The 26,669-nt window shown below is 39.0% G+C and overlaps 3 protein-coding genes across 4 annotated transcripts; 2 read left to right on the top strand and 1 right to left on the bottom strand.

Moving 5' to 3' along the window:
• The first annotated feature begins 97 nt into the window (after positions 1-97).
• LOC111583169 (neuronal vesicle trafficking-associated protein 1) lies at positions 98-4,977 on the top strand. 2 transcript variants are annotated; one of them, XM_023292126.3, is made up of 5 exons: positions 98-304; positions 602-740; positions 999-1,115; positions 2,466-2,576; positions 3,635-4,977. In XM_023292126.3, the coding sequence occupies exons 2-5, from the start codon at positions 612-614 to the stop codon at positions 3,836-3,838; spliced, it is 561 nt and encodes a 186-aa protein (XP_023147894.1). In that variant the 5' UTR covers positions 98-304; positions 602-611; the 3' UTR covers positions 3,839-4,977. The 2 variants fall into 2 exon arrangements, with proteins under 2 accessions (XP_023147894.1, XP_023147895.1); XM_023292127.3 differs by having other exon boundaries at positions 106-304; positions 3,638-4,977.
• A 375-nt stretch (positions 4,978-5,352) lies between these two features.
• stx18 (syntaxin 18) lies at positions 5,353-22,651 on the bottom strand. Its single transcript, XM_023292125.3, has 11 exons — positions 22,446-22,651; positions 11,475-11,542; positions 9,132-9,247; positions 8,836-8,913; positions 8,662-8,728; positions 8,459-8,550; positions 7,323-7,414; positions 6,924-6,982; positions 6,365-6,434; positions 6,180-6,260; positions 5,353-6,079 (listed from the first exon to the last, which is right to left on the bottom strand). The coding sequence occupies exons 1-11, from the start codon at positions 22,596-22,598 to the stop codon at positions 5,984-5,986; spliced, it is 972 nt and encodes a 323-aa protein (XP_023147893.1). The 5' UTR covers positions 22,599-22,651; the 3' UTR covers positions 5,353-5,983.
• A 9-nt stretch (positions 22,652-22,660) lies between these two features.
• Positions 22,661-25,738, top strand: LOC111583170 (myb-related transcription factor, partner of profilin-like). Its single transcript, XM_023292129.3, has 4 exons — positions 22,661-22,728; positions 23,039-23,340; positions 23,973-24,105; positions 24,250-25,738. Exons 2-4 carry the CDS (start codon positions 23,043-23,045, stop codon positions 24,632-24,634), a joined length of 816 nt encoding a protein of 271 aa, XP_023147897.1. The 5' UTR covers positions 22,661-22,728; positions 23,039-23,042; the 3' UTR covers positions 24,635-25,738.
• Positions 25,739-26,669: the final 931 nt, after the last annotated feature.

Raw genomic sequence — 26,669 nt, forward strand, 5'->3', positions numbered from 1 at the left:
AATAACAGCATTTAGTTCATTCTGATTGCTCCTGTAAATCTCAGCTGGTGTCGGGCTGCTGCCACTGATCGGAGTGTGTGTGAGGATGGATGTGATGAGGACGTTACATCACTTGCAGTGCAGCCAGACGCCAGCAGCAGCATCCAGCTCGGAGGTAACGCACAGACCCAGCTGGCCATATTGTGCAGCAGCTCCTCGCAAATCGGCTGCGTCACACCTATAAAACCACACAGCAGCTCTGCAACAATAAAAACCAACACATCAGGACAAGCACGCTGATTTAAAAGGCGACTCGGCTCAGCTGGTAAGTGTTTGGATGCGGTAAATCTTTTTTTTTCTCTCTCTCTCTCTTTCTGTCTTCACGGTGATGCATCAATCCCTTTATGTCGAAGCCTGTCCTCTCCTGCGCTTTTGTGGGCTTTTCTCGTGGCCCACAATAGCGCCCCACGTCATTTAAAAAAAATTATTTCTGTTGTTTTTATGGGTAAAAAAAACAAAAACAACAACAACAAAAAAACCTCCCAAACCCTTCTGATTCCTTGAATGATTATCGATAATGTGTTTCATTTAGCAGTAAGAAGCGCTTGTTTACCCCCCTCAGGTTGGGGAAAATGGTTAAACTGGGGAATAATTTCACCGAGAAAAACAACGGGAAGGTGGTTTCTGAAGACGGATTTGACACCATCCCTCTCATCACACCATTAGATGCAAGTCAGCTGCAGTTTCCTCCACCAGATAAGGTAAGATTTTCCATTTGATATTTCCCTTTTAAAGTGAGGCGCCCCAATATGTTTAATAATGGATTTCCATCATTTTAATTAGTCCAATTAAGAAAACTAGGCTGTATTATTTTTTGGGCAACCAGTGTCCATGATTACAACCACATACTTCTACATTTAGAAAAATACAAATCAGGGATGTGTGAATTCTCATTTTGTCATGAGGCTGTAACTGAAAGCTGATTGGATCTTGTGTGTATGTGTGTGTCTTTCTACCAGGTGGTGGTGAAGACAAAGGCAGATTATGATGGGGAGAGCAAGAAGGGGAAGCTACGGTCTCCTAAAATTGCAGAGTTCTCAATAAGCATCATTGAAGGCGTATCTGAGCGACTCAAAGTAAGAATAATGCAGCTGCCACCGTCTGTTTCATACATCACCCCATTTCCAGTATCTCCCACACATGCAGAGAGCAGGCAGACGTCTCCCTGCAGCTCAGGACATTTGTCACACCCGTCACAATGTTACCTCTCCATTTCCAAGTTGTGTCTTCTTCGCTCAGGCCTCCATCATGTCTGGTGTTGCCTGTCATCTTGTCAGGCTACACAGGAAGACATAATGCACAATGATTCACTTAACCCCGCCCTGAAACTCTCATTAATTCAGCTGCTGCCATGGCGATGGCCTCCAAATGACAGCATCTCTTCCACCTCCCTCAACGCCACCCTGTTGGGCAGATGTGTTTCTCTGTTCACACCTATAGAATGGTTAAAATAAAGAAAAACACAATCACAGTTGAGTGACTGAACTGCATATGTGAAAGACTTTCTTTTAAGATTCATAAAACTCTTAAGCATTCTGCCTGCACACTTCACTGCTCAGGCACAATCAACAGATGAAATTGTCTCTGCGAGGTGTGTCAAGCTTCCTTTATAGAGCTTTAAACCTCAGACATCTGAAAGGCAGAGGCTGTCTCAGGGAACACAGCTTGTATCGTCACATCGGTGCTTTGAAATGCTGCAGGCAGGCCTTTCATCGCAGATAGTCGCTTTCATAAGCTCCTGTTGCTTTGCCTTGTACACGGTGTACTGTTTGCTCTGCTGTGTAACTACAGGATTCAACCAGATAGATAAAAGAGTAGAACTTAATTCAAGTTAATCCACACAGTACTTGGTTCCATGGCACCCCGCTCCCTATCCAAGAAATCCTCAAGATCTTTATATATTCTGACTGTTGCTCCATTATAATCACACAGTTTAGAACTATTTCTCTGACATTTCTTCATATTTCTAGCGCACAACACAACGGCATAATCATCTACAGCGACTCTAAAAACAGCTCAAGCACACCTTTGGGGCTTAACATCTCAGGAAATAATGAGGCGATTTCTCCCACACCTCGTCTTTTCCCTCTCCCACTATCCAGAAACACCAGTAGCTGTTACATAACTCCCCTGAGGGGTGGGAGCTGGGCTGTACAGATGGTCACACAAGCCGATTGCTTGTCGAGTTACTATTGTGCAGAAAATCCTGAAGCCCTGGCTCTTTGTTACTGCTATATGCACATGCATGTATTTGCACATATTTCATGCCGTTTAACCTTTAAGAGATAATAAACAAATAAAAACCTGCTGTTGCACCCTAATCCTTTCCTTTCATTAAGACAGCTACAGTCTCTTTGCAGAGTCCTTCAACTGAGCTGTCTCGTACGTCTTGTGCCGATGATAACGTTGTTACGTGTCTCCTTTAGGTGACCTTGCTGGTGATCTGTGCCCTGGCTTTCCTGATGTGTGTGGTGTTCCTGGTCGTCTACAAGGTCTACCAGTATGAGCAGCCGTGTCCTGACAGCTTTGTTTACACGGTAAACACTTACGAGCATCCTATGTGTGTGACTCCACCTGATGGTAACACATGAACAACATTACAGTGTCACTATTTTGTTATTTCATGTTAAAATTACAAATTTTATCCGGTCGTAAAGCATTTATTCCAGCATTGCTTTAAGAAGTGCAGTTTAAGCAGGGCTAATTATACAATAGGTGTGCCGACACTGTAACCTGTTATAATGGTGTTCCTATTACAATGTGCTGCAATGAAGCAAAAAATTTACAGGACTGCTATTTTTTGGATTTTACTAAGACTCTTTTTCACAATCAAAAGAAATTTGAGTGAGATTTATTTTCCCTCAGATCTGCCTATTAATTATGACATTCAGATGATTGTTCTTTGTAGACCTGACCTTTAGTAGAATGATTTTCTATTTTGAAGGTGTCTTTTTAATTATATCTCTACTCCTGCGAATTTAGCAGTGTTTCTATGTAGTGACAATCTGCAACTTTTGAGAGAGAAAAAACTTCCTATTACAGAAGAAAAGTTGAATTAATAAGTAATGAAACACACCACTGCCCAATTCAATATACCAAGGAGTTTTGCTGATTCAGCCTTACTGGTCTGAAATGACCACTAGCTTATAGCGGCTAATTAACTTAATGTAATAGGCGATATTTAGTGTGCTGACTTTGACTGGTTTCACTGTTCATTAGTGTAGCATTTTGCATTATCCTGTAGTTGTCACTTGCAGCTGCAGCAGCTGCTGTCTTACTAAACCTGGGTGCTCTGGTTAAGGTTATTTGGTGCTGCCTTTTTTGTATTAGTCACCCCAAGGTATTTGCATAGATGCCTGTATGAATTAGTTAATTAGATTTAGCTCTCCGTTTTATTTTTCTGGTCTGTCTTTGATGTAAATTGTGGTATTTTGCTCTAGTGCAAAACAGCACAGCTCCATTTTGTTTCTGTCATTCAGTCCTGTGTTTCATCCAACTGTAAAACAATTTGTTTTGTAGTTTCTTTTGTACTTACTCATTGTGCTGACTGGATGATTTATCATCTTCTGGTATGTTTAATTCTTTCTTCCTGAAGCAGCAAGGCCGCTGCATGCCGATTGGGCCGTACGGAAACTACCCCACTCAGGGCCCTGGGGGCCGCGGACGTCTCTTTACCCTCATCAACCGCTACAACATAGCCAAGCAGACCATCACTCGGTCAGTATCCCCATGGATGACCATCATGTCTGAGGAGAAGGTCACTCAGCAGGAGACGGAGACTGCCCAGAAACTGGCTTAAACCTAGGGTCAGGAGGTGGCCTCCCCCTGCTGCAGAAAAATAAATAATATGGTTGTGCCATTCAAGCAAACCTCAGATATCAGCTTCTCTTGCCTGAGGTGCTCTGCTGCCTTGATGTAGTTTGATCAGCTGATGTGTACTGTAGCTGGAAATCTGTGGAAATTTTGAACATGTTTTAAGCAAAGCGAGGCTTACAGTGGGGTGGATTCATGGTTTGTTTGAATAGCATATGTTGTTATTTATTTACATTTTAAAACAGAGTGGCAAATGTGTAGAAAAAGCCCCAGAAACACAAACACTGACACACACTCACTGTCTTTGTACATACACATATGTAACACAACTCACTTTAGTACTCCGATTGTGAGATGACTGTGAATCATTTCGTGTCTGCGTCGCTTGTTTTTAACGCACATGCACGCACGACTATTAACAACACTTTGCTTTGAATCTCTTTTTTTCCAAATCTGGCAGAGCATGTCAGACCTCTTGAGGTATGGCAAATGGTAAACTTCTCTTAAACCGACAAAGTTTGCAGCATATTTGCCACTGAGGTCATCTGTGTGAAAATATTTTACTGTCATGATATTGTGAAAAGTTGAGGCTTGACCTGGAGAAAACGTACCAGCGGAAAAAGAATATTTTAATTGTGTTGAGTTAGCCCATACTGCTCTCTGCATATAGTGCTGTTAAACAGTTTTCAGTATTTGATCCATCAAGTCTTTTTAACAGACATTAATGATTGTTTCCATTCATCTGAACTTTTTGTGAACACCATGTGCTTTTTCTTTGCAGGCTCCATGAGAGTTATTTAATAGTTCCTTTTGATAGCATAACTTTTATGCTACTGTATTGAATGTTTTTGCATTGCTAGTGAAGACACTGTATTGTGCAATGCTTTGCATTGATTAACATCACCATAGATGGCTGTTGGAAGCCGTCACAGATACTAGAGTTAGGTTAATGTAGTAGAACAATCTGACAGTAGTTGCTTGTCCTGTTGCTTTTTCTGTATTGTCATTTAACTTAAACTGTCACAAAATATGTACCTTTTTCAAACAATGTAATGGTTACCATTGAAGTGCATTTGCTACATAAAAATGTTAAATGAAAAACTGAAATAAAGTGCCCACATTTCACACCGCCGTCTCTGTGGGATCCATATATGTAAAAGAACATTTACATTAATTATTTTCAAAGTAAATCTTGTCAATGCTGCTGAAACTCCCTCAGTGCAGAGAATAAATATAGTTAACAGTTCTTGTTCCCTTGAGTTCAGATCAAAGAAAAAATTTCAAAGTGCTTTAATGCTGTCACTAGAATCTAGGTTAATCCTAATAAACAGATTAGCAGAAACATCAGGGGCCAATAGGCTCTTTTCCTCAGCTGACATAAACCAAGACAGGCTGTGGCTTTCTGCTGCTCTTGATGGTATCTGAAATGACATCAATATGAAATGTATCAGCTGTTCTAAAACGATACCTTGAAGTAAGGAAAGAACATACAAAATTCAATCAGGCATATTGCTTAGCTTTACTAGAATGTAAGTGGTGTGTTGGTACAGTTATGCTGTCATAGATGCTAAATAAAATTCTCTGCTGCTGACAGCTGCCTGGAAAGCAAAACATTTTCAGCATTTGAGAGTGTTAAGTTACAGTAATCTGTAATAACTGTAATAAGTTACAGTATAGCATTGTGGGAGAAATCCATAATCTACTCACATACATGAGAAGGCAAGAGTCAAGTGTCCTCTAGTGCATTGAATTCTGCTTCAAAGAGGAGCAGCAGAAATGAGGCTTTGTTATTTCAGTTTCACAAAAATTTGTGCTACCAAAATAACCATTATCATTGTTTTAGTGGTAGAGAAAGGCCAACTGTTCTACACAGGACAAATTGTTAAAGTGGGCATGGTGCTCCATACAGACTTTGCCTCTACAGAAGTGCATTAATACATCAAAGCCACCCTGGAAGCACAGACAAAGATGAATAGGGACCAACAAACTGCTGTCTCTGCTTGAAGACACAATCTTCATAATGAACAAGCTGTCCACCAGATCCAGCAAAATAAACTGTACATTCAGTCTCAGTGTTGTCATCACTGGCTTCAGGCGGTGTCCTGTCGCACAGTCCATTGTGGCAGTTGTGTTAACTGTCATACCAGTCCAGGAAGAGCAGAGAGAACGAGCACATAACAAGGAAAAAGAGGATCCATACTCTGAAGCCAGCGTTGTTTTTGATTGCCTTGCGATAGACAAAAAAAAAGAATGACATTTTACCAGTTGGATTTATTAATACTGACCAAAAGCAAACTTGCGCGTTTGCTTTTTCATCTAGTACGTACCTCTCGTATATCCTCATTGCCTTCTTTGACGTTCTCTGTTGCACCCACAACTAGTTGATGAATACTGTCTATCTCAGTTTCCTGTCACAGATTGTGAGAGGGATGATCGGTTTATGTACAACCTCCTGTCAAACCACTGCGCATTTAAGTGACTGAGTGAATGAAATAGAAACAACTCCACTCACTTGTTGCAAGACTTTCTCAGCAAAGATCTCCTGAAGTCTCGATATTTCCACCACTTTCCCCTCGATTTGCCTGGTGGGCACAAAATGTAAGCATGAAATATCCCATGAACACAGTGTGTCTAGCATATATAAGCCTTTCCAGATGGCATTAGTGTTCCCAGAGTAGGTCTGGTGCTTGGTGATTTTCACTTTAGGACCTCAGGAGTTTTGTTCCATCTGGAACAAACATGTCCGTGATTTTGTCTGGCTACCACAGCAATAATGTCATCTGAAAACACCCATGTCTGCAAGTCATTTTAATCCTGTCAGGACTGACATCTGGCTTTTCATTTAATTACTGTCTTGCTCACCTGGCATTTCAATCACTAAGACCATGTAATTTTGTGATGCTGTGTAACATATACAAAAAAGCGTCTCTGCTTCATTACAGGCCCCCAATAAATTGTTTACTATTCACATCATTATTCACTGTACTTGTGTGAACAGAATGAAAACACAGGTAACAGATGTTGTTCAGAACAGACTTAGGAAAAAGAGATGTGAGCTGATGGAGACTTACTTCACTTCATCTACCAGGCTGTTCATCTCACTGATCAGCCTCTGGTTTTCCTGCTCAAACTAGACAAAAGCACAAATAAACACCTTCATTAGTGAGGCATCATGTAGATGTCGGACATTAACGTGTCTTCTGGATATGTTGCATTATCTGAGCTGCAAACCCTTTCATGGATTTATCAAGTAATGTCTAAAAGCTCATTTTGTCAAGACAAGTTATATTTGTTCTCTACATACTTCATTCCTACAAACCTCCTCAGGAAAGCAATGACTAAATTCCTTGTGCGTTTAGATGCCATTTAAGTACAGATGTACCTTCATGAGGCACATAACTAATATAGAGAGTCCAGTACTACATTGTGCGTAGTGTATAATTTTACTAAGTATTTCTGTGGTGTCACACCATCTGGATCTCTTCGGGAGACAGCTCATCCTCCACTCGGCTCTCCTCCCAGGGGTTCACAGGATCATCCAGGACCTCAGACACACTCTTCTCTACAGCAAGGGAAAGGAAATGACAAATGTCCAGCTTATAAATCTTTATGTTACAACAGAACTGTCAACACTTTTACTAGTTAAAGAGGAAACTATAAGCCTGAGTAGTTACTTACATGGATTCATTTAATTGGGTTATCTACTTTACATGTCACCACACTGGACTTAAGAACTAAGTACAGCCAGTTTTAGCTTTAACGAGGATGGATGCAATTATGTGCAGTTACTAAAGGAAAATTAGTTGAACAGAAGTTAAGTTTTAAATTACCCTAATTTTGTTTAATAAGTCCCAGGAAATAGTGTCTTCAAGCAGTTCATGGTGACATAAAAGTGCAGTTGACATAATGACAATAAATTATCTTCTTGTCTAACTACTTTTGAACTACTAAGCCATTTTTTTATTGTTTTAATTAAACTGCAGTACATCAAAATGCCAAGAAAATTGATTTTAGGATAATACATGTAATGTTACTGTTGTCAGTGGAATTAACCTGAAGACACTGCATCTTGTGAGCCACTGTTTGCTTGGGACATAGATATGAATGATGATGGTCTTAAAAATGTTAATTGAGACCACTCTGAACATCTATTTATCCTTTGATTTGATTTTTATTATTGTGGATTTTGTGAAATGTCAAGTGTATCCTTGCATGCTAAAGATTGCCCAAAACGTTTTGATTTTGATCACATAAACTTGCATAATTACAAGTTATTCGTCATGATTTTATTGAAGCACTCACAAGGGATCGTCATGTGTAATACGTTGTAGTACTTTTGCGATCTTGTGTAACACACAAGATCAGATAGCAAAGTACTGTGAGACAATGACATAAACCATCTATCCATTCTGATATACATATTTTTCTTTGTAAGTAATGTTGTATTGTCTTCTTGCTTTTACTTAACTAAAACTGATTTATATACACCTTTTTGACTTTTTTTCGCTCTTAGTAAAGTACCCATACATAGCAGAGGGGTTGTTTGTGCAGCCTCTTAGCCTTCAAAGCAGTAGAGCTCAGTGTCTCTGGAGACTCACTAACTCACCAGAACTTTCCTCCTTGACAATCTTCTCCTGTGTGGGCTCCACTTCTGCAGTTTTCTCCACTCGTCTATGATGCTCCGGTGCCAGTCTTGATCTGAAACCACAGAGCATGAGGTTCTGTGAATCACAAGCAGTTTCAACAGCCTCAGCAGCCTTACACTTGAGGATGACAGATATTATGAGAATGAGGTTTGCAAGTACTCACAGCCTCTTCTTGTCAACCATTCTCTTGACTCTAATTGCTCTCTGCTCAGAATAGATTTTACACACTCCTTAAGGACAATCACAAAGACAGACAAGATATGAGTTGCAGTTAAGTCCATGGAGGAGTCAGTCATGACAAGTTTAGTCTGAAGTGCAAATAGTTGCACAAACTCACCTTTTAGATACATTTCAACGAGGTCCAGCACTGCCCCCCTGTGCTCCTTTATCTGAGCTGACATCACCTGCTTCTCCGCTGTGGTGGCAACAACAAACTGTTCCCTTACTACTGATAAACTCACTGATTTTGGTATTTATTCAGCGTTTTAAAAAACTATGTGCTATAAGTTGTGAAGCATGCTGTGTATAAAAGGCAGTATCAGCGTCTCCTGACAGTATGTTTTTTATTTCCCATATTATTTGTGTTCATCTGCTGTACTGTAAAAAAACAAAAAACAAAAAAAAACCACACACCTTCATTGCGCAGCTGCTTGATGGCTTCAGAGCAGGTCCTCATGAAGATCTGAGCATCTTGGTCGATCTGATCTCGTTCACTGTCCGTCATACGGGTAAGATCTGATGAAATCAGACTAATAAAACACACAAGATCAGTCAGAGCAAGTTTATATACATAGAAACTTCAATGTTATCTTGTCAAGTTAAAGACTTGGTGAAGTTCTGGTGTAATTACTGTTAATGAAAGACTTCTTCCTCATCCTTCATTTTTAGCGTAGCTTTAACCATTCTCTACTTCAAATACCCCCAGTCACAGTCAGTTTGAGCAGAGGCACATCCCACCATGCACTAAGTGGATGGCAGAGAAAATCCTGAAGAATTTTCCAGACCGTTAAATGCCAAAGCCATACACTCACGCCCATGCAAATAAGCACGTTAAGACTTTCTAATCCATCTGAGCTATATGTTTTGCACTGAGTGGAAACTGAAATGCTTTGATGAAACGCAAACAAGGAAAAAAGGCACATTTCACCTGCAGTAGGAAAGACTTATCATCAAGTGCAAGTGAGAAATAATGCTACAATCTGATTCACTTCTAATGCCAGAATGAAGCCTTGATTTTACTCCTTACATAGGAGCACAGGCACAGCTGTGACCACTATGGACATGTAGATGTGGTTATTATTATACGAGTATTCTAATCTGCTCAGAAGACTTTGTTCCATACATGCACAGTAGGTTGTATCTACGTATTCCACATGTGCGCACTACTGCCAAGCATGCACACTGTTGCCCTTGTAGCGTAGTAGGCACATGGACAAGAATTCGGGGCTGCCCACTGATGTCTGCTGAGCGGTCCACAAGGACTCTCAAAGCTCTCAGTAGATGACAAAATTTACATCACTTTAGCGGAACCTTAAGTACAGATGAGGAAAGTATAATACAGGCCATGCAGTTTCTGCAAGGGTACATGTGACGTAAATTTTGCCATCTCCCCAAGCCTGAAAGAGTCCCAGCAGAAACCTTAGCAGACATCCAGGTGTAGCCCAAAATATACGCCACAAGTGCAGTGGTGGGATGTGTGTAATATACTTATATTAATCTACTGATCTACTACTACTGATGTACTGAACTCACAAGTCCTCCAGGTGGACTAGAAAGTAGTATAATAACAACAGCTGTATGTCTGTGGTGTCCACAGCTGTCTGTGTGCACAGGGAGTACACTCAAGGCTTAAAATACAGTTTTTCTACTAAGCTAAACTCCCACAGAGCTGCTGCAAACAGCACACAGAAAGCAGTGACTCTATTCGTTCTGTTGCAAAGGTAGATTGGAATGAATTTTGGATTACTTCAGTTAGTTTAGGAAAGTAAATTTATGCAAAAAGTCAGTGCTTGTGAGTAACCTTGTAAAATCAGCAAGTATTTTCATACATGACTAGACATTTAAGACATTTTCTTTACACTGTTAGGTCCTGGGCTGTTGATTGAACAAAAAACATCCATCTGGAGACATTATAAGTAACTAACAGACTAGTTGAGAGTGAAAGTAATTCTCTTCTGAATAAAGAAAATGTGCAATACTAAGTCTGAAAGCCTGAAGCTGAAGAAGCCATCCTGTATCATATTAATGGAGAACAACTGAAGGATTTAAGGTTTGATCAGGTTACCATTGTATAATGTTATTAAAACTGAATTGCATGACTCTGTATTCTATTCTTAGGGCCCATCGATCCAGTTTTTTCTTTAACCTACAATGATGACCAGCTAAATTAATTCTGTTATAATCCATAGTTCAGAATTATTCTATCAGGAAAAGAAGTAAATTGGAAAATTGGAGGACAGGAAGAGCTAAAGCCGGAAGGTTTAAGACTTTCACGTCAGTGGATTTTCCCACCACTAAATGCTACTGCACTCCACCCACTGACATCCCTAATGTTTAGCTAATGTGTTCTGTTGAGGCTTTATCAACAAATCTTATAAAACACCAGCTACTCCACACACCTACACCTAGGAAACACAGAGGGGCCTTGGAGAGAGGAAGGCCTGGATTAGTCCCTGGGCGTGATTTGTTCTCCACTTGGTTGCAGCTCAATTATTCCAGACAATTAGACTGGAGCCTGCCGCTATAGACCACCCTACTGGCTGCTGACCTTGTGCCAGCAGCCAGCCCCTGCAGCACATACACACTGAAGACATATTTAAAAAGTCCCATCTAATAACCCTGACTCCTGACCTTTTCTGAATTTTGTCAGAATCAAAGTGTTTTCCCCTGTCATCGGCGTTCCCTGCAGCCTTGAGGGGTTTTGCCGCTGCTGTTGTTGATTGTGGTGGATTACTGTGACTACTTGGAGAGGCTTACCTTCCGGCGCTCACATAATCTTTTCTGTGTTGTAGCAGAAACTCTTTGAGCTTGGTGATGTTCGTGATCTGCCAAGATAAAGTGAGAAGCAGCGTTACTCGACTTCATTGCCTTCATGTCAACGAGTCTCTTTTAATGCTATCCCTCAATTCCTCCTTCAAATATGTTAACACTGTCAACACAGTTTAAGAAGAGTCTTTGGCATGAATCAGTAAACTATTTTCTCCCAACTACATTCAGACAGAGCCAGAGTAAATGTATAATTTAATATTTATTGGTTGTGACAGGCGACCAATGTCTGTCTATCTCTGTGAATTTTCAATATTTACTTATGACAACTCATCAATGCCAGGACATACAAAAATCAAACCTGCAATTTCCTCGTCAAACAGCTCTCATAAATATAAACCATAAACTGTAGCACACAGAGCACTGACAGAGCGAGCTGTAATAAGTTTTAAATTCATAATCTGTTACTATTTATCACCAAGAAAATGTCCGTGTGTGTGTGTGTGTGTGTGTGTGTGTGTGTGTGTGTGTGTGTGTGTGTGTGTGTGTGTGTGTGTGTGTGCAGGGAAACCAGAGGAAACTTGGTTCAATCCAATATTTGCTCCTGTAATTCGGTCAAATATTAAAAAAGACCAAATTGCTTCCCCGTCCACAGAGCTCTGCTGGCAGTGTACAAGTGGGTGTGAATGCACACACAGCGGGCTCTGTTGGATCCACAACAAGACAGAACTCTGACAAGCCCAGGATTGAAAAATGACACAATGAGTTTGACTGTGACAGCGACCACAGAGCGTGGGGGATTATTTTCATAGCATAACGGCGCTGTCTTCAGCCTTCAGCCTTTTCACTCTAACAACCTCAATTATCAAATTGCCTTGGCTGTAGAGCGTATCCTGGCACCAGACGTCTAATAATGTCTCTAAACATTCATTCCTCATGTCACGGGGACCTGAAGCAGTGTCTCATTTGAGCTAGCGTTTGAGAAATGACAAGTTTTTCACCTTCAAAGGTGTCAAGGTAAATAGAGCTGAGCAATTTGTTAGAAACCCAGAACTCCTTATTTGGTTTAGAAGGTAACTCAGTGACGTATGACACTGCTGTGGGGGACATGCTAGTGCAGGCAAGGGCTGTGAAGGCAGGCAGACCCCTGTAATAATACGATTATTTGAGGTCAAGAGTTAATTGTTCAGTGCATTTGAGCTAAGAAAATGGGTTTAGGGAGAACAGAACCTTTCTTATGGATCAAAATTGTTTAAAACATTGTCAGTTACGTAGCGTATCAGTGAATGAGAAAGCAACACTTGGTGATCTTTTTAGCAAACTTATTGAAGTGCACTAAGCAAATTTCACACAATTTTACTTTTTGGTTTTTATTGAAAATTGCTCTACAGTGTGAGCTTTGGGTATTTTACATTGTGCTTTGTGCTTGTGTCTTTTAAGGATCATCGTGATTGGAGAAGTATGGCGAGATGTTCTGCCTCATCTTCTGGATGACTCACCCAACTATCTAAAGTAATCTAGGGCTGAAACGATTTGTAAATTAAATCCATTGTGATAAATGACTGAATGAATTCTTTAAATAATGTCTGTATTTTCACATTTTCTGAGTATTTAATAATAGAAAACTGAATATTTTCAGGAGTGTTCATCATACCTAACACTTTATAGCATGACCTTGGGGTTTAAGGTTTCTGATAATATACTTGATTATTGTATTTTTGAAACATGTCTTGAGATTAATTTAGATTATTCCAATGCTATGGAAGTAGCATTATTAGGACAATGCCATGGCATGATATTTGCCTGAACAATTTGGGGAAAATACGTAACTGCAATTTTTCTAGCAGATACTGTGATTACAATTTAATTACCAATATATTTATTTGAATTCAAGTTTAAGGTCAATATTAACTTTGTATTAGGTTTAAAAAAATGTGGATGAGTACTACACATGAGACACCATTGAAAGTGTGACTGTCAAATAAGGACGACGGCATTAATTTGAGAAACCAGTGACACAACAGTTTAAACCCCAGGTCAGACACAACATGTATGAAGTGTAGCTATTAAACAGTGAGACTGACCTTAAGTCATTCAAACCACAACATGCAAACTTGAAGTTTAAGCCTGCTTGAACTGAATACATCTGATTAAAACACTAGTCTCATTATTTAATAGCCATATCTCCTATATCCTAAATTGCAGCTTTTGCAATTTCCTAATTGTATTGTTTCAAATTGTTCAGCCCTATTTTTGACTCTTGATTTACTTAAGCAGAACCAGCTCTGGTGGTAAAACAGTTATTTATAAGCCAGGAAAGCCACAATGGAAGCACATTTCTGAGTTTCAATAAAATTCTCCTTGGCCTGCCACAAGGTGTAAAATGCAAACTCTTAAACATGACATGACTAATTTATCTTTTACTATAAACTATGTTTTCTGGTTGCAGTTAGCACTTGGCTGCAGCTTGGAATTTATGTACAAATGTATACTTGACTAAAAAACTCTGCTCACGGCACTACACGTTTTTGACCAGCAGGCAGTGCTAAAACCACAGCGTTGAAACATGCTGAATCAGAAAACAAACAAGCGGTAGAGGAGTGTGTGTCAGGACTGCTGCTCTGGGGGTTGAGCTGTCTCATGTGTGTATACATTGGAGCTCAGATTCCCAGCACAACCTCAAGGGTTTGCAGGGGGTCAGAGAGATCAATTGCTCTTGTAACTTAAGACCTTAAAGAGCAAGTAATTCCTCAACAATGAGGAAGGGGGTGGCCTTGTGCATGCGGCTCACCATATATATGTGTACGCAGGTATATCTGAGCGTGTGTGTGTGTGTGTGTGTGTGTGTGTGTGTGTGTGTGTGTGTGCGCATACGGCAGCCATAGGTGTGTGTGAGGCAGAGCTCGCAGTGAAGTCAGGAGGAGACAGTCTGCCGGGCTATATCTAATCTCGTCATCATCAAAGACCCCCACTTTACCTCCTCACTTTCTCCTTCCCCCTGCTTCCCTCCAGCACTGACTGAGCCCAAACAAACCATCAGGGGGGATTATTATGAGGAAGAAAAGAGAAAAGGCTTAGCTAGCAGATTTCTAAAGAGCCTGGATGGCTCTTTGTTTTGTTAAATCCAGGTAACTGACAGAATTTGATGATGACTGCCCTGCTTTGGTTTAAGTCCCTGTGTGTCCTGACCGTGGGCTATCCACACTGACGCCATGCCATGTTGTGTTTAGGTATGTGGGCCTGATACAGAGAGGATGCTTCAGTGCAGAAGACTGTGCCACATGTTGACTTTATTATCATGTTTATGTCTGACTCTCTAATGGGTCGGGTTTTGTCTATTCACAGTTAGAACGCTTTAGTCAGCTCTATAAACAAACAAAACGCAATCAAACACAGCTTTTAGGAACATTTTTGAATGGGGTCTTTGACCTTTTTTTGATATGTGCTAAAGCTTTATTAATTTGTTATGATTTTACTTCATCACTTATTTAGATGCAAAGATGTGGTAAGCAGCGTTTGCATGCAGTCTTCTTGTTTGATCATGGAGGTCAAATCAAGCATGGATACAAAATGTCAACTACACATTGTTAAAGTTATGGAGAGTCTGAATCATATATGAGTAAATGTATTGCATGTTGCAAAGAGTACACAGCTGAAACAATCACAACACAACCACTGTGCTGCATGACAGTGTAACATTTCTCCCTTTCACAACAGACTGTGACAAGTCAGATCATCTAGTCAGTAACAACTAGTAACTTTGCTGCTGTTGGAGCTCAGTAAAATGGACACATTTGGGGACATCCCCACGAAAAAAGGTCTTGTAGTCTGGTTTGGACTAGTATGAATGGAAACGTCATTGCTTCATTTTAAAGCAATCACATTTAAACAATCAATTTCATATGAAACAGATGTAAAGTCAGGGGTTGTCACATTTAACCAAAAAAATCTGAACACAAGAGAAGACAAAATAACCAAGTAAACCCAAAGGCAAGAGCCGCGGTTCCATATAATTGTCAAGTAAATTTGAAGGAAATTTTTAAAATGTCACAATTTTTTTTCAAGAAAATGCAAATTAAGCTTGGTTTGAATACACTGCACAGTGTCATCAGAAGGTGGCACTACAGGCTACGTTACACATGACTGTTAAAAAACAGAGTAGAAGAAGTCAGAAACAAAACCACTTGTTTGCTAACCACTAAAAAACCTCAAAGAAAAAAGAACCAAAACTCTGGCCATCTAAGAGAGAAAAAGAAATCTTCTGGAACTGTTTTTTATTTTGGGCAAGTTACAATTATTCTTTCATGTTAGCTGATGTTGGCAATGTTTCATGGTATCTGGAGAGGAAGACGATGAATAAAAAAGAAACAGCTGACCAGTCTTTTGTGTTAAATAGTCGCTACATCAGAACTTATTTTTAAAAAGTGTTTCCAAAACTCATTATGTGCATCAACACTTTTGCAATAAAGTCTAAAACCACCTTGGTAAAACTCGGGATTTTTTTTTCTTTTTCAATTTTGCCATTTTCATTAACTTCCTCTAATGCAATACTTTAAAATGAGCATAAAAACACATTATAAAAACATGGCTAAAGTTGCCTCCATGGCAGACAGGTGACATCGAGTGAGGAGTCAAGATCAGATAACCAGAGCAGAAAAAAAAAAAAAAAAGATAACCAGAGCAGGTATTTAAGAAACAAAACAGAAGTGCTCCAGTATAGTAAGTACTATTATTGCAATGTACTGTTAGTGAATAAGAAGATCTTTTACCGTTATGTTTTTTGTAGTTTGATGAGCAAGAACATCACCTCGTTTCTCCCTTACTTTTTCAGTGTTAATATGAAGGTGCTGAGTCTGATTCACCAGACACTTTGAACTCTTATTCAAAGTTTTACCAATTTATAATTATAAATATGTCTGTAATTTGAATTTATGTAATTTGTGTGTGCTATCAGTAGCTTAAAAAACAGTAAAATTTTTAAAAAATAACAAAACATGCATGCTTTATATATTCTAAATAAATATTTCATTGATGTTAATATACAAAAAGTTAAATTGTAAAATTATTGGGTCTATGGCTTCTACAATGTTTCCTAATCCAACCAATGAGCAGTGAATACATACAACTCTGATAATAGCAACAAGAAGTAATAACAAGTGATGCAGACATGAAGCACTTCATCAAGTAGCTTAATAAAGCAACATAAAAAAATGCACAAATACACATTAGATCAGATTTGTGATCTGACAATAACAGGGACATTTAAGGGAAAACCAAATACGTGCAAAAATGAACTAAACAGTAGAAGGTGACAAGACATATTTTCTCCTGTATGTCATAGACTATAAATTAGTGAATTTTTAACGGTGTTTTAAAAAAGAAAAACAACCTCACTCTCTTGCTTCTCAATTATGTCTGAAAAGTGAAGGTCAAGGAAAAAGTTACATAAAGACAAAAACCACAAACATTGTGCGAGTAAAAAATGGAAACCGTGATTGATTTGAATAAAGGCATATAATCTGAGGAATGTCTGGAAAGTGAATACCTGGAAAATATAGACTTTTCAGCTGAGCAGATGACAGATTTTCATCATATTACAATAATCAAAGCGCAATAAAAGCAGAGAAATATGACTTGAACAGTCTGCAAGGCAGCAAACTCTCGACCTTTACTCAGAAATGAATTTAATATACTGTAGATGAATAATCACCACAACCGAAAAGCCAAAACAACATGTTTACTGTTATTTAAACAACAAAATCTGCTTAAGTTTTACTTAGTACATTCAGTATCAATGTGAATTGTAATTAATACCTCATGACTTATTTCAACAGCTTAATTTCTAACAAAAGGCACATTAGCTACTTTTAGACCTGTCATCTGTTTAAGCAGATGAGTACACATCTGTTGTAGCTTTCGTGGTTCAGACTGTGTATTCTGGAGTGTCAGGGTCAAGTATGCAGCCTGCTGTGATTTGTATTGGTAGTGTTTCAGTGATTGTAAATCACAGTAACTTGGATTTGCCTAATGACAAAACCTTCTAAGATTCTTGACTAAGTGTCCAAAGCTGCTGTTTTAGTTTATGTACATGTTTAAATATTTAAATTGAGCCTTCATCGATTGAGTTTGACGCTACTTTTGTTCGGCTAAAACTATTTAGTCTGCAGCGTATCTGGTGTCTATCTCACGACTCAGAGTTTGACACACATCTGTTAATCTGCATTTCACCGCTTTTCCTCATTTGTTTCACGAATCATTCAAAAACATATTGTTGTATGCAGTGAAACGAAATCAAAATTATGCTCAGGCCTGACAGCAGATGTCTTAAAATTCAATTTGCCCGGCTTTCATGAGAAAACAGTGCTGAGATTAGGCCAACTGGTAAAGAGGCCATTTAGTGGGACCGTTCATCTCAGGGTGATCCCGGCAAATCACTTAGTACAGACTTGGCTTTGACAGCTGTACGTGAGCATGTTTTACCTGCATGCCCACATATTTTGTGACCATACAGCAGAAACTAAACAAAAAAACTACAGATTACACACTGACACAGTTCACAATAAAATGAGGCTACAATAATATTCAATATTAACTTATTTGACTATATATAATAGTCATTATTTGGGAACATTTAATGAATTTGTACAAATCTATATCAGAAAAAGTTAAAGAGGAATATTATAACTGCAGTACTTATCCTGTGTGTCTCTCTAGCAAAAATGTTTTAACTTGTACTTATTCAAAAATAATTTTTACTGACATATTAGAGTATAACAGTGCCTAGACAAGCCAGAAAAGGCTTCACTGTACCATCTTCATTTTTCATCTTAAAAAGAATACCTATAGAATAATAAAAATATCGCTATAAGCTATTCCAAAGTTTGATCTCCCACTTTGAAATTTGCACCTTTACTAACATGTGATGTAATTCAATGTGAAAATATTCTAATTTCATGTTCACAGTCTGACTGTGTTTAGACTGGTTGAGTTCAGAATATCTCAAACATAATTTTGATATTTGAAATGTTAAAAAATCGCTTTGGAGTTGGAAACTCGATCATCTTAAAAAATATTAAGTAAACCAAGCTGTTGAAATTTAAACTAAATGTTTTGAAAATGCATCAGCTTACAATTTCAATGTGGAGTTTTCACAGGGAAGAGCTCCTCTAACAACACACCATACTTTTAAGAGCTGGCTGATGGCCACACTTTTCAGTGTTTCAAAGAAAACACTGTGAGAAGGAGCCAATTTTGGCATGCCAATACTAAAGGCACAGTGGGGAGCCAAGCACTATTTTCTACACCCAATTTAACAATTTTAGAGTGACCTCCACCATTTAAACTCGAGAAGGGCAGCATGCTGCGGAGAGTGACGAGGTGAGCGGTGAAATGGAGATCACAGCACCCAGAACCAACCCCTATGAGGTAAAAGATTCCTCTGACCAAACCCCATTCTGCAAACACTGACCCTCTTATTAGTCAATCAAATATTTACTGCATCGCCTTGAAAGACGCTACATTTCCTTTCTCACTGCGCTGATTTTTGAGCGGAAAAAAGTCTCACAGGACCACTGCGTATTTGTCAACTTTGATGTTTTCTTTCTATTTTTGTGAAGCTTCAATGGGAACTTGGGAGGGAGAGTTAGTGGGAGAGTTATGCATGTCTTGAAGGGCACCCACATCTGTTGTGCATTAGGTGCCGGCCGTCAACATTGTTACTGGGGACCTAATTTAATATTTTCTCTGTTTTGATCTTCCACCTTTAATCACTGGCTCTTGGGAGGATCGACTTTCCCCAGAAATTGTTCGAGAGCCGAAAGAAAATGTTATTGCAGTATGTTTATGGAATCATACATGGGAAGAGGCGACTTGCGCAAAAAATGCTGCCTATGTCGGGCAGTATAGAGAGAAGAATGGATAGCTGAGTTGGGGGAGATGTGGGCGAAAACCGCGACATAACTGTAAGCAGTCATGACATTCCAAACTCGCAATTTCAATTTCTACAAAAACTGCTTTACCGAGATGGTCCAAGATGATATCTGCAGCACCGAGACAGCAGTAGGGGGAAAGGAGAGCAGAGGGCAGGCACCACAGGATAGGTTCAGGTTTCTTTTGAATCAGCAGCAGCGCTTTTATTAAACCACCATTTCTAATATCAATGTAACAGAACATAACAAAAACCTGGTTGTGCAGAGCTGCTGCAACTGGGCTCATATTTGCCTCAGACTGATGGTTGGAGACATCAGGTACAACTTAAAGCCCTGACTCCCCTAGGGAAACATAAAGTGGTTCTTCAAGGTGCCTTTGAAGAGGTTTGTGTTCATGATATTCATGTCAGGCCAAGGACTTCTGGCTGTATAAGCAATACTCATGACATGGAGTGAAGCCCTTCACTTGTCAATGATCCATCTCTCGCTGCCAACCATAGATGATGGCTCTGTGCTTCAGTGGTAGAAAAAAATTTAAGATGTTTTTTGTGAAGTTTCCTGAACTAATTAAATGCCAATGTTACCTTCTGCGCCAAGTTTGTAAAGTCAGTGTCCCGTGACAGAAACAAGAGGTTCAGAACAAGTTTTTTCTCCAATATATTCAGGCTTATGTGAAATTACAGTTCAATCCTACAATTAAATCAGGATTACAACAATATTAGAGCAAATGAAATCAAAATTTCCTCATGGCCAGCAAAACTCCAAGCTACAGCTGAAAATTTTAAAAAGGCTGAACTTCTGTTTTAACTAGTTTCTCTCATTACAAGAAAGCTTACCATGTCTTTCTCAGTGTTAGACGGAGGAAAATGCTCTTTTAGGTTTGGCAAAGTCATTTTTCAGCTTACTGCTGCCTCAAGTCCTGATCACACTGGGCAATTTTCCGGGTCAATTCAAAGCCCAGAACCCAGGCCTGTCAGCGCTGGGGGAGCAGTAAGTCGACAGTTGGCATAAAAGTATTTTGGGTTCAAAACTGCTAAGTCTGGCCAGTTGGCCCAGTGGAATTTTTCTTTCAAACTATTTCAATTTTCTCTACCTAGATCTCAAGCAGAGCTGCCATTTATTCTGAAAAGCACACACTGATCAACATTCCTGCTGTCTGACCTTAGTTCAGGGCACAACAGAGGCATTTTTATGAGCACTTTGTTTTTTCCCTAATCTTTACCTCGCTATGTAGATTGCATTTTGGAAGTGATTTATTTTCCGAAGTAGATTGACTTACATTTCAGTATTGTTCTTTGAAGTCTTTAGTCCATATTTATTGATTTCTACTTTTGTGAAAATACGTTTCTGAAATATAATGTTCAAGCAGGTGAGCAGAGCAGAGAAGGAGATTGCCTTGTCTCAAATCGAGCACTTTCTTCAAGAAAATCTAAAATTTAGTGTCTACTATGTATGTACCAACATTAATTCCACAGAGCCAAGTAGGTCCAGAGATATGGAATCTGATTTTTGGCAGTACAATTAAACTAAACTTTTTGAATATCACATAAAAATAGGAATCTGACAAAGAATAGAAGTGGCTTGAAAACCGACTGTTTGTGAAATCATGTTAACTATTGTTCTTTTACTTTATTGATAATATGTCCTTTTGTTTACTGCTCTCTCTGCTTCTGTCTCACTGATCAGACTTTTGCCCTCACTGTCGAGTTTGCGGTTGCTGCCAACTAACTTGTTTGCACTGGCCGACTTCTTGTTTGCAGTTTTGACACCAACTTCTCATGGTTGTTCTCTGGGGTATGTACCCATTGGCTAATGAGTATTTGACTGACAGCTGAGTATAGTTCAGTTCCATGAACAAATCCCAAGCACGCTTCTTCCCTGGATCATAAACAGCCTCTCATATAATGGAGGCCCTTCATCCTGTGTCGTTCTATCGGTTTGAGGCCACCTGGGTTTTTCCTCACCCTGGTCCACACCTACAGACCTTCTCTCTGATTTAGCCAGATGGGCTTTCCAGTCTAAAACCACAATGACACAGTGTCCTCCACTACTTCCATCTGAGAGATGCACTCCCAGAGGCTTGACGTTGAGATCTGCATGTAGGTCAATGCAGGTTCCCCATCTGGTGATACACAGTCTTCACCAGCCATCAGAAGCCTAAATCTTAACACAGTGTGGCGGCTTCACCCTGGTCTCCCTCCATGTACCTCCAGGTTTAATTTGCTTTCTTCATTTATTGTATATCAAGGTGAGATGATTCCTTAGTTTCTGGTCATTTTTTTTATGTGCGTGCATTTATTTACTTGTGTGTTATTTAATAATGTGTTACCAATAAAAGCCCTTTCCTGTGTGCCATAAATAGGCTAAACTGCTAAATTTAAATTGGGATGGTTGAATTCAAATTAAACATTTGTCTCACGATTTAACAAAATAGGCCAATAAAAACTATACATAGTTGTCAATACTAATTGAAATTTGTAAAATGTATAATTGTACTACATTTTTCTGCTGTATCTCCCAGCCCTTATATAAAGTCAGAACATGAAGATAATATTACTTCCCTATAAGGTTGTGAAATTGTGTCTTAAACATGGATAAGATCTTTGCAGGGTCATCAATTTATAGTATGATTATCTATTTACTGGATTATCCTAAAATAACTTCACCGTTTATCAACCGATTTGCAAAAAACCCTCAAAACCGTTCATGTTTTTTTTTTTTTTTTTTTTTAATTACCTATCGTGACAGGAACATTTTATGTCTATTCCCTCTCGGAAATTCAATGTAAGTTTCATGTGGTATTCGCACTGTTAAAAGAGGCCTTACTGAATGTGAGCAGCAATAGTAAGCACTTTCAGGTAGCCAGACATGTCCATTATGCTGTACACTTTTGTAGGCACAAATGCTGCTTGTAAAATGCAAGAAAAGTTGCAGCTTCATCAGCATCACTCCTTTATTCAGCTGCCGTTTAGTGTACAGCAGGTTTGTGACAGTGCTAGCAGAGTTAGCTAAAGCTAGCTTCAGTAACACTCACCACTTCTTTCGCTTTCGGCGAGAAGCCTCCCTTTGGTCTGCTTCTCTTGAAAATTTCATCTTTGGTGGAGTCAAAGCCGATTCCTATGGCCTTGTTCCTGGTTTTGACGGTCTTGACACTAGCTTTGAAAAGTAAAGTTATATCCACAGCCATGTCTGAGCCGCTGCAGCGCGAGCACCCGCTGTAAACAAACCGACACGTCACCACGTGCTGACGTCACTGTCCTGCGACGCTGAGGATTTTCCCTGAGACGGAGAAGAAAGCCTTACGTTTCACCTTAAAGGTTTTATTAGTATTTATCTGACGTAGCAGATATTGTACATCTTAATATTTACATGCTGCAAGCGTACGATCTGATATTCAATCACTATTAACTTTGATTCAACTCATGTAGCGAAAATCTTAACATTCGAGAAAATCTCTTAAATATAATAACTTAAATCTTAAGTGGAAGCTTTTACCTGTGGTTTTGATCATCATACTGAGTAGTATTGTTGAATTTAGTCATGACACATTTTCTGCTCAGTTTTAGGCATGTGTTTGGAGAGTAGTTGTACATACAAACCATTTGGCTGTGTCTCTTCCTCTTTCAGAGAAATGTCTCTACATGTGGTTGAAGGAACACCCAGCAAGAAGCGAAGACCCAACTGGACAGACCAGGAGTCTCTTCTTCTTGCTCACTTAATGCAGGAGAGGAAAGACATTGTCAGAGGGAAGTACAGCACCGGAGTTTCAATCAAAGCCAAGAGACGTGCCTGGGAAGAGATGGCTCAAGCCATCAATGCTGCTTTTCCACAGGTTCAGCGCACAGTTTCTGACTGTAACAAGAAATGGGAAAATCTGCTGGCAAAGGCAAGGGAGGAAATCAAACGACAGAAAAGACAAGTGGGTAAAGGTGAGGCAAATCTGCAGGTTGTTGGCAAGAAAAATCTTTACAATTAGTATCGATACAGATGAAACATTCATCACAATAAAATAGTTTTTTTTTAGTCGATATCAAAAAAAATGCCAATGTTGGATGGCCTGCTTTTAATAAAAAACAACAGAAAAAAGGAAAAATAAATATGAAAGCAACCACTTCAACCTGATGAAAATATGCAGATAATAATTTTAATGATAAAACAAAAATAAAAAACACTGAAAAAAAACTACACACAAATATAAAGAAATGATCTCATCTTGATGCACATTAAATTGAAAAAGCTGCTGCACTGTGCTGAGTTTAAGATCCTTTGGCTGATTATTACCGGGTGTCATCAGACAGGATACCGTGTGCACCCAACGTCAAGTCTGTCTGTCAACTTCCTGAACAGGCCGCTGGGAGTTTGTCCCTTAGCTGGAGGCTCTGTTGGACAAACAGGGTCGTGGGGGGTTTAAGACAAAGCTATTCTCACAAACTCTACCATCAGCCCCTACCCAAAAAAAGAATTAACTGAGAGGAATAAATTAGCTTTTTGACATCCTTTCTGTTTTCTATTACATTTACTCTATTTATTATTAATGTGTGAAATAATTTTTCATTCACAGATGCAGTCCTATCCATTGAACAGTTCAGTGCCGTGACCCAAATAGTTATTTCCGTGATGAACCTCTCAGACATGCTGCAACAGGACAAAGACGACTCTTCAGTCTCAGAGCTGATGGAAAATGAACACAACAGGTAGTACATTTTTTAATTTGTTGCCTTGAATAGCTGCACTATAAAAATAACAGTAGATTATTTAAAGAAACAGTAATCTTGTTTGGAAGAAGATGTGTTGCCATTATTTTACACAATTACTTATGAACAAAATTTTTTTTCCAGCTCTGATAAAGACGGAAATGCTGACACAGTAAACGAAAGATTCACAAACAAGTGCCCATTGGCTGAACATGAGCTCCCTACATATTCAGATCCATCCATCTGTCCAGCAGCACAAAAAACTACTTTTTCCAACACTGCAAAATCATTCACTGTGCAGCTTGGCACTCCTCATGCGGTTGTCTTGACAGACTCTGGAGAACATCTGGGTACTTCCTGCTCTACCTGTCCACCATCAGCACACTGCACAAATCTGCAGGAGCGAATGGATTTGGAAATGTCTGTGCTGAGAAGACAAGAGGAAGTCCTGAAGCTGCAACAGGAATATTACACGCTTAAAATAAAGCTGATGAAAGAGCAAATGGAAGAGTCACCTCAAAAAGACTGAAAAAGCAAGGCACCTGTGTGTGATTTGTGCCTGAATGTGAAATTCTACAATTTTATTTAGCAGACGCTTGTATCCAAAGCGCACAATGTGACCAGCGAGACTTTAAGTAGTGGGATTCGTCTGTTTTACAGTTCAAATGTGTAATGTTTTCTGTACAGCACAGTGTGATGGAACAATGAAAAGCATTGTGTGGTTGAAAACTTTTCCATAATAAACTCTTCTTTCCATATTCCGAGAAACAAACATCAGATTTGTTCCGTCACACTAATGAGAAGGCAGTGCCACTTCTGTCCTCATCCTTCCAGTAAAAAATATCTTGTGACCTGGTCAGCTAGTAACATTCATCTTTTAGTGCATCTGCAAATGTACAAATTAGAATTTATTTTGGAGAACGCTGCTGGCCATGATAGCAACCAACATGCCTAATGTTGGGCTGAGGATTTATGGTCTATGAGACATGTTGGATGGTTTCCAATGCTTTTTCAGGGCCTTGTATTCAGAGACTGTGCCATTTCTGTGCTGGACCATGATGCTGCAAGACAACCTCTGGCTTGTAGTATTGTGTGTGTGTGAGAAAATGCTTTTTGTGTCTAGCTTAAGTTGTCATTTTTCTGTGAGAAAGTATTTTATTCCCGGTGTGCATTAATGGTTATGGTCAAACAGCAATTTTGTCTGTTCCAGGCATCTATATAGCTGAAACCACAGTCAGTTTTATTACCGCTGTACAGTCGGGTAGCTGATGACTGTGTATCAGAGCTAACCAAAACTTGTTAAATTACATAGTTTATGCTAGAATTTTTGTTTGTTGTTGTACTTGATTACAGTCATTACAAAAGCGTTCTTAATTTTTTTGTAGCACTCTGTTTCCTACAGGCCTATCATTTGTTATTTGAGTTGTTGAAAAAGTAATCCAGTGTGGTGTGCTGTGTCGTCTGTTTAGACTCTAAACAGACGACAGTCTAAACGTAAGACTAAGTGGAATGCAATGTGAATGTTGCAGAGTGAGATACATCTTGAGTTAATGAATTTGTCACGTCACACTTTTTTATTGCCGTTTCAGTCTCTGAACAAAACATGAAAAAAGTGCTGTAATTCATTAAAGAACTGCTGAAAAAAGAAAGTGAAGTTCCCTTTATCCACATATCCAGGATGGAATTTCAGTCTTGTGTAAATCAAATGGTGCAGTCCACAACTCTAAATAGTAATTAGATTTTCAAGGCAGTTTGTGTCACACTTCACTACTATTACTGGTATACAATGTGGTTTAACAATAGTTAAACATCCTACAAGTTAATTGTTGTACTATAGTAGTACAATAATAAGGGACACATCCACAGAAGTTCATGCAACTTTTAAATATCTTTTCAGGTTCCCATATAACTGTAGAATTTCAGCTACATAGTTCTCAAATTTTTGAAGTCAACTCATTCTTTGTGGGAAGTATAATTTGTGTTTTTCTTGCAGAAAACTACACTTTATGTGTATATTTGAAAACTGCGAGAAATGTAGTTTATTTGCTGATTCATCCCATTCATTCTTAAGAGCAAATTTGGAAACTGTAAATGTTTGACATGTACCAATAAACATATTCGTAAAAATCAAACTTGATCATGCCAATGTAAGTAAAGCTACAATAATGTCCTGTCTAGACAAATGTAGTAATTTGTGCATAATATTTCTCATAAATCTGTTTATTTGTAAGTGACTGGGGCTGGCACCCAGATATAAGCAGTGGGGCCCAGAGTGTTGAATAAAAGTCTGTTATTTGCTGTGTGGTTTGCTCATTTCCTTTGTTAGTGTTGTGCCAGACTGTGTTACAGCTGAGTGCTGTGACAGTCTCTCCTTTTCTGCTCTCTCAGCATTAACAGCTCATCTTTTTTCATGCACTATTTTAGCTCTGACTGTGAAAAGAGAGGAGCTTTTTAAGAACCAAGGTTATGGACACAAACTAGAGCCTGACTGACTTTATAATACCAAATGTGTTACAAGCAATCTAACAAGGCATTAAAGGTTCCTAACTTTAAGCTTATCACAG

Source organism: Amphiprion ocellaris, chromosome 5 (assembly GCF_022539595.1).
Source record: "Amphiprion ocellaris isolate individual 3 ecotype Okinawa chromosome 5, ASM2253959v1, whole genome shotgun sequence".
NCBI classification, from domain to species: domain Eukaryota; kingdom Metazoa; phylum Chordata; class Actinopteri; family Pomacentridae; genus Amphiprion; species Amphiprion ocellaris.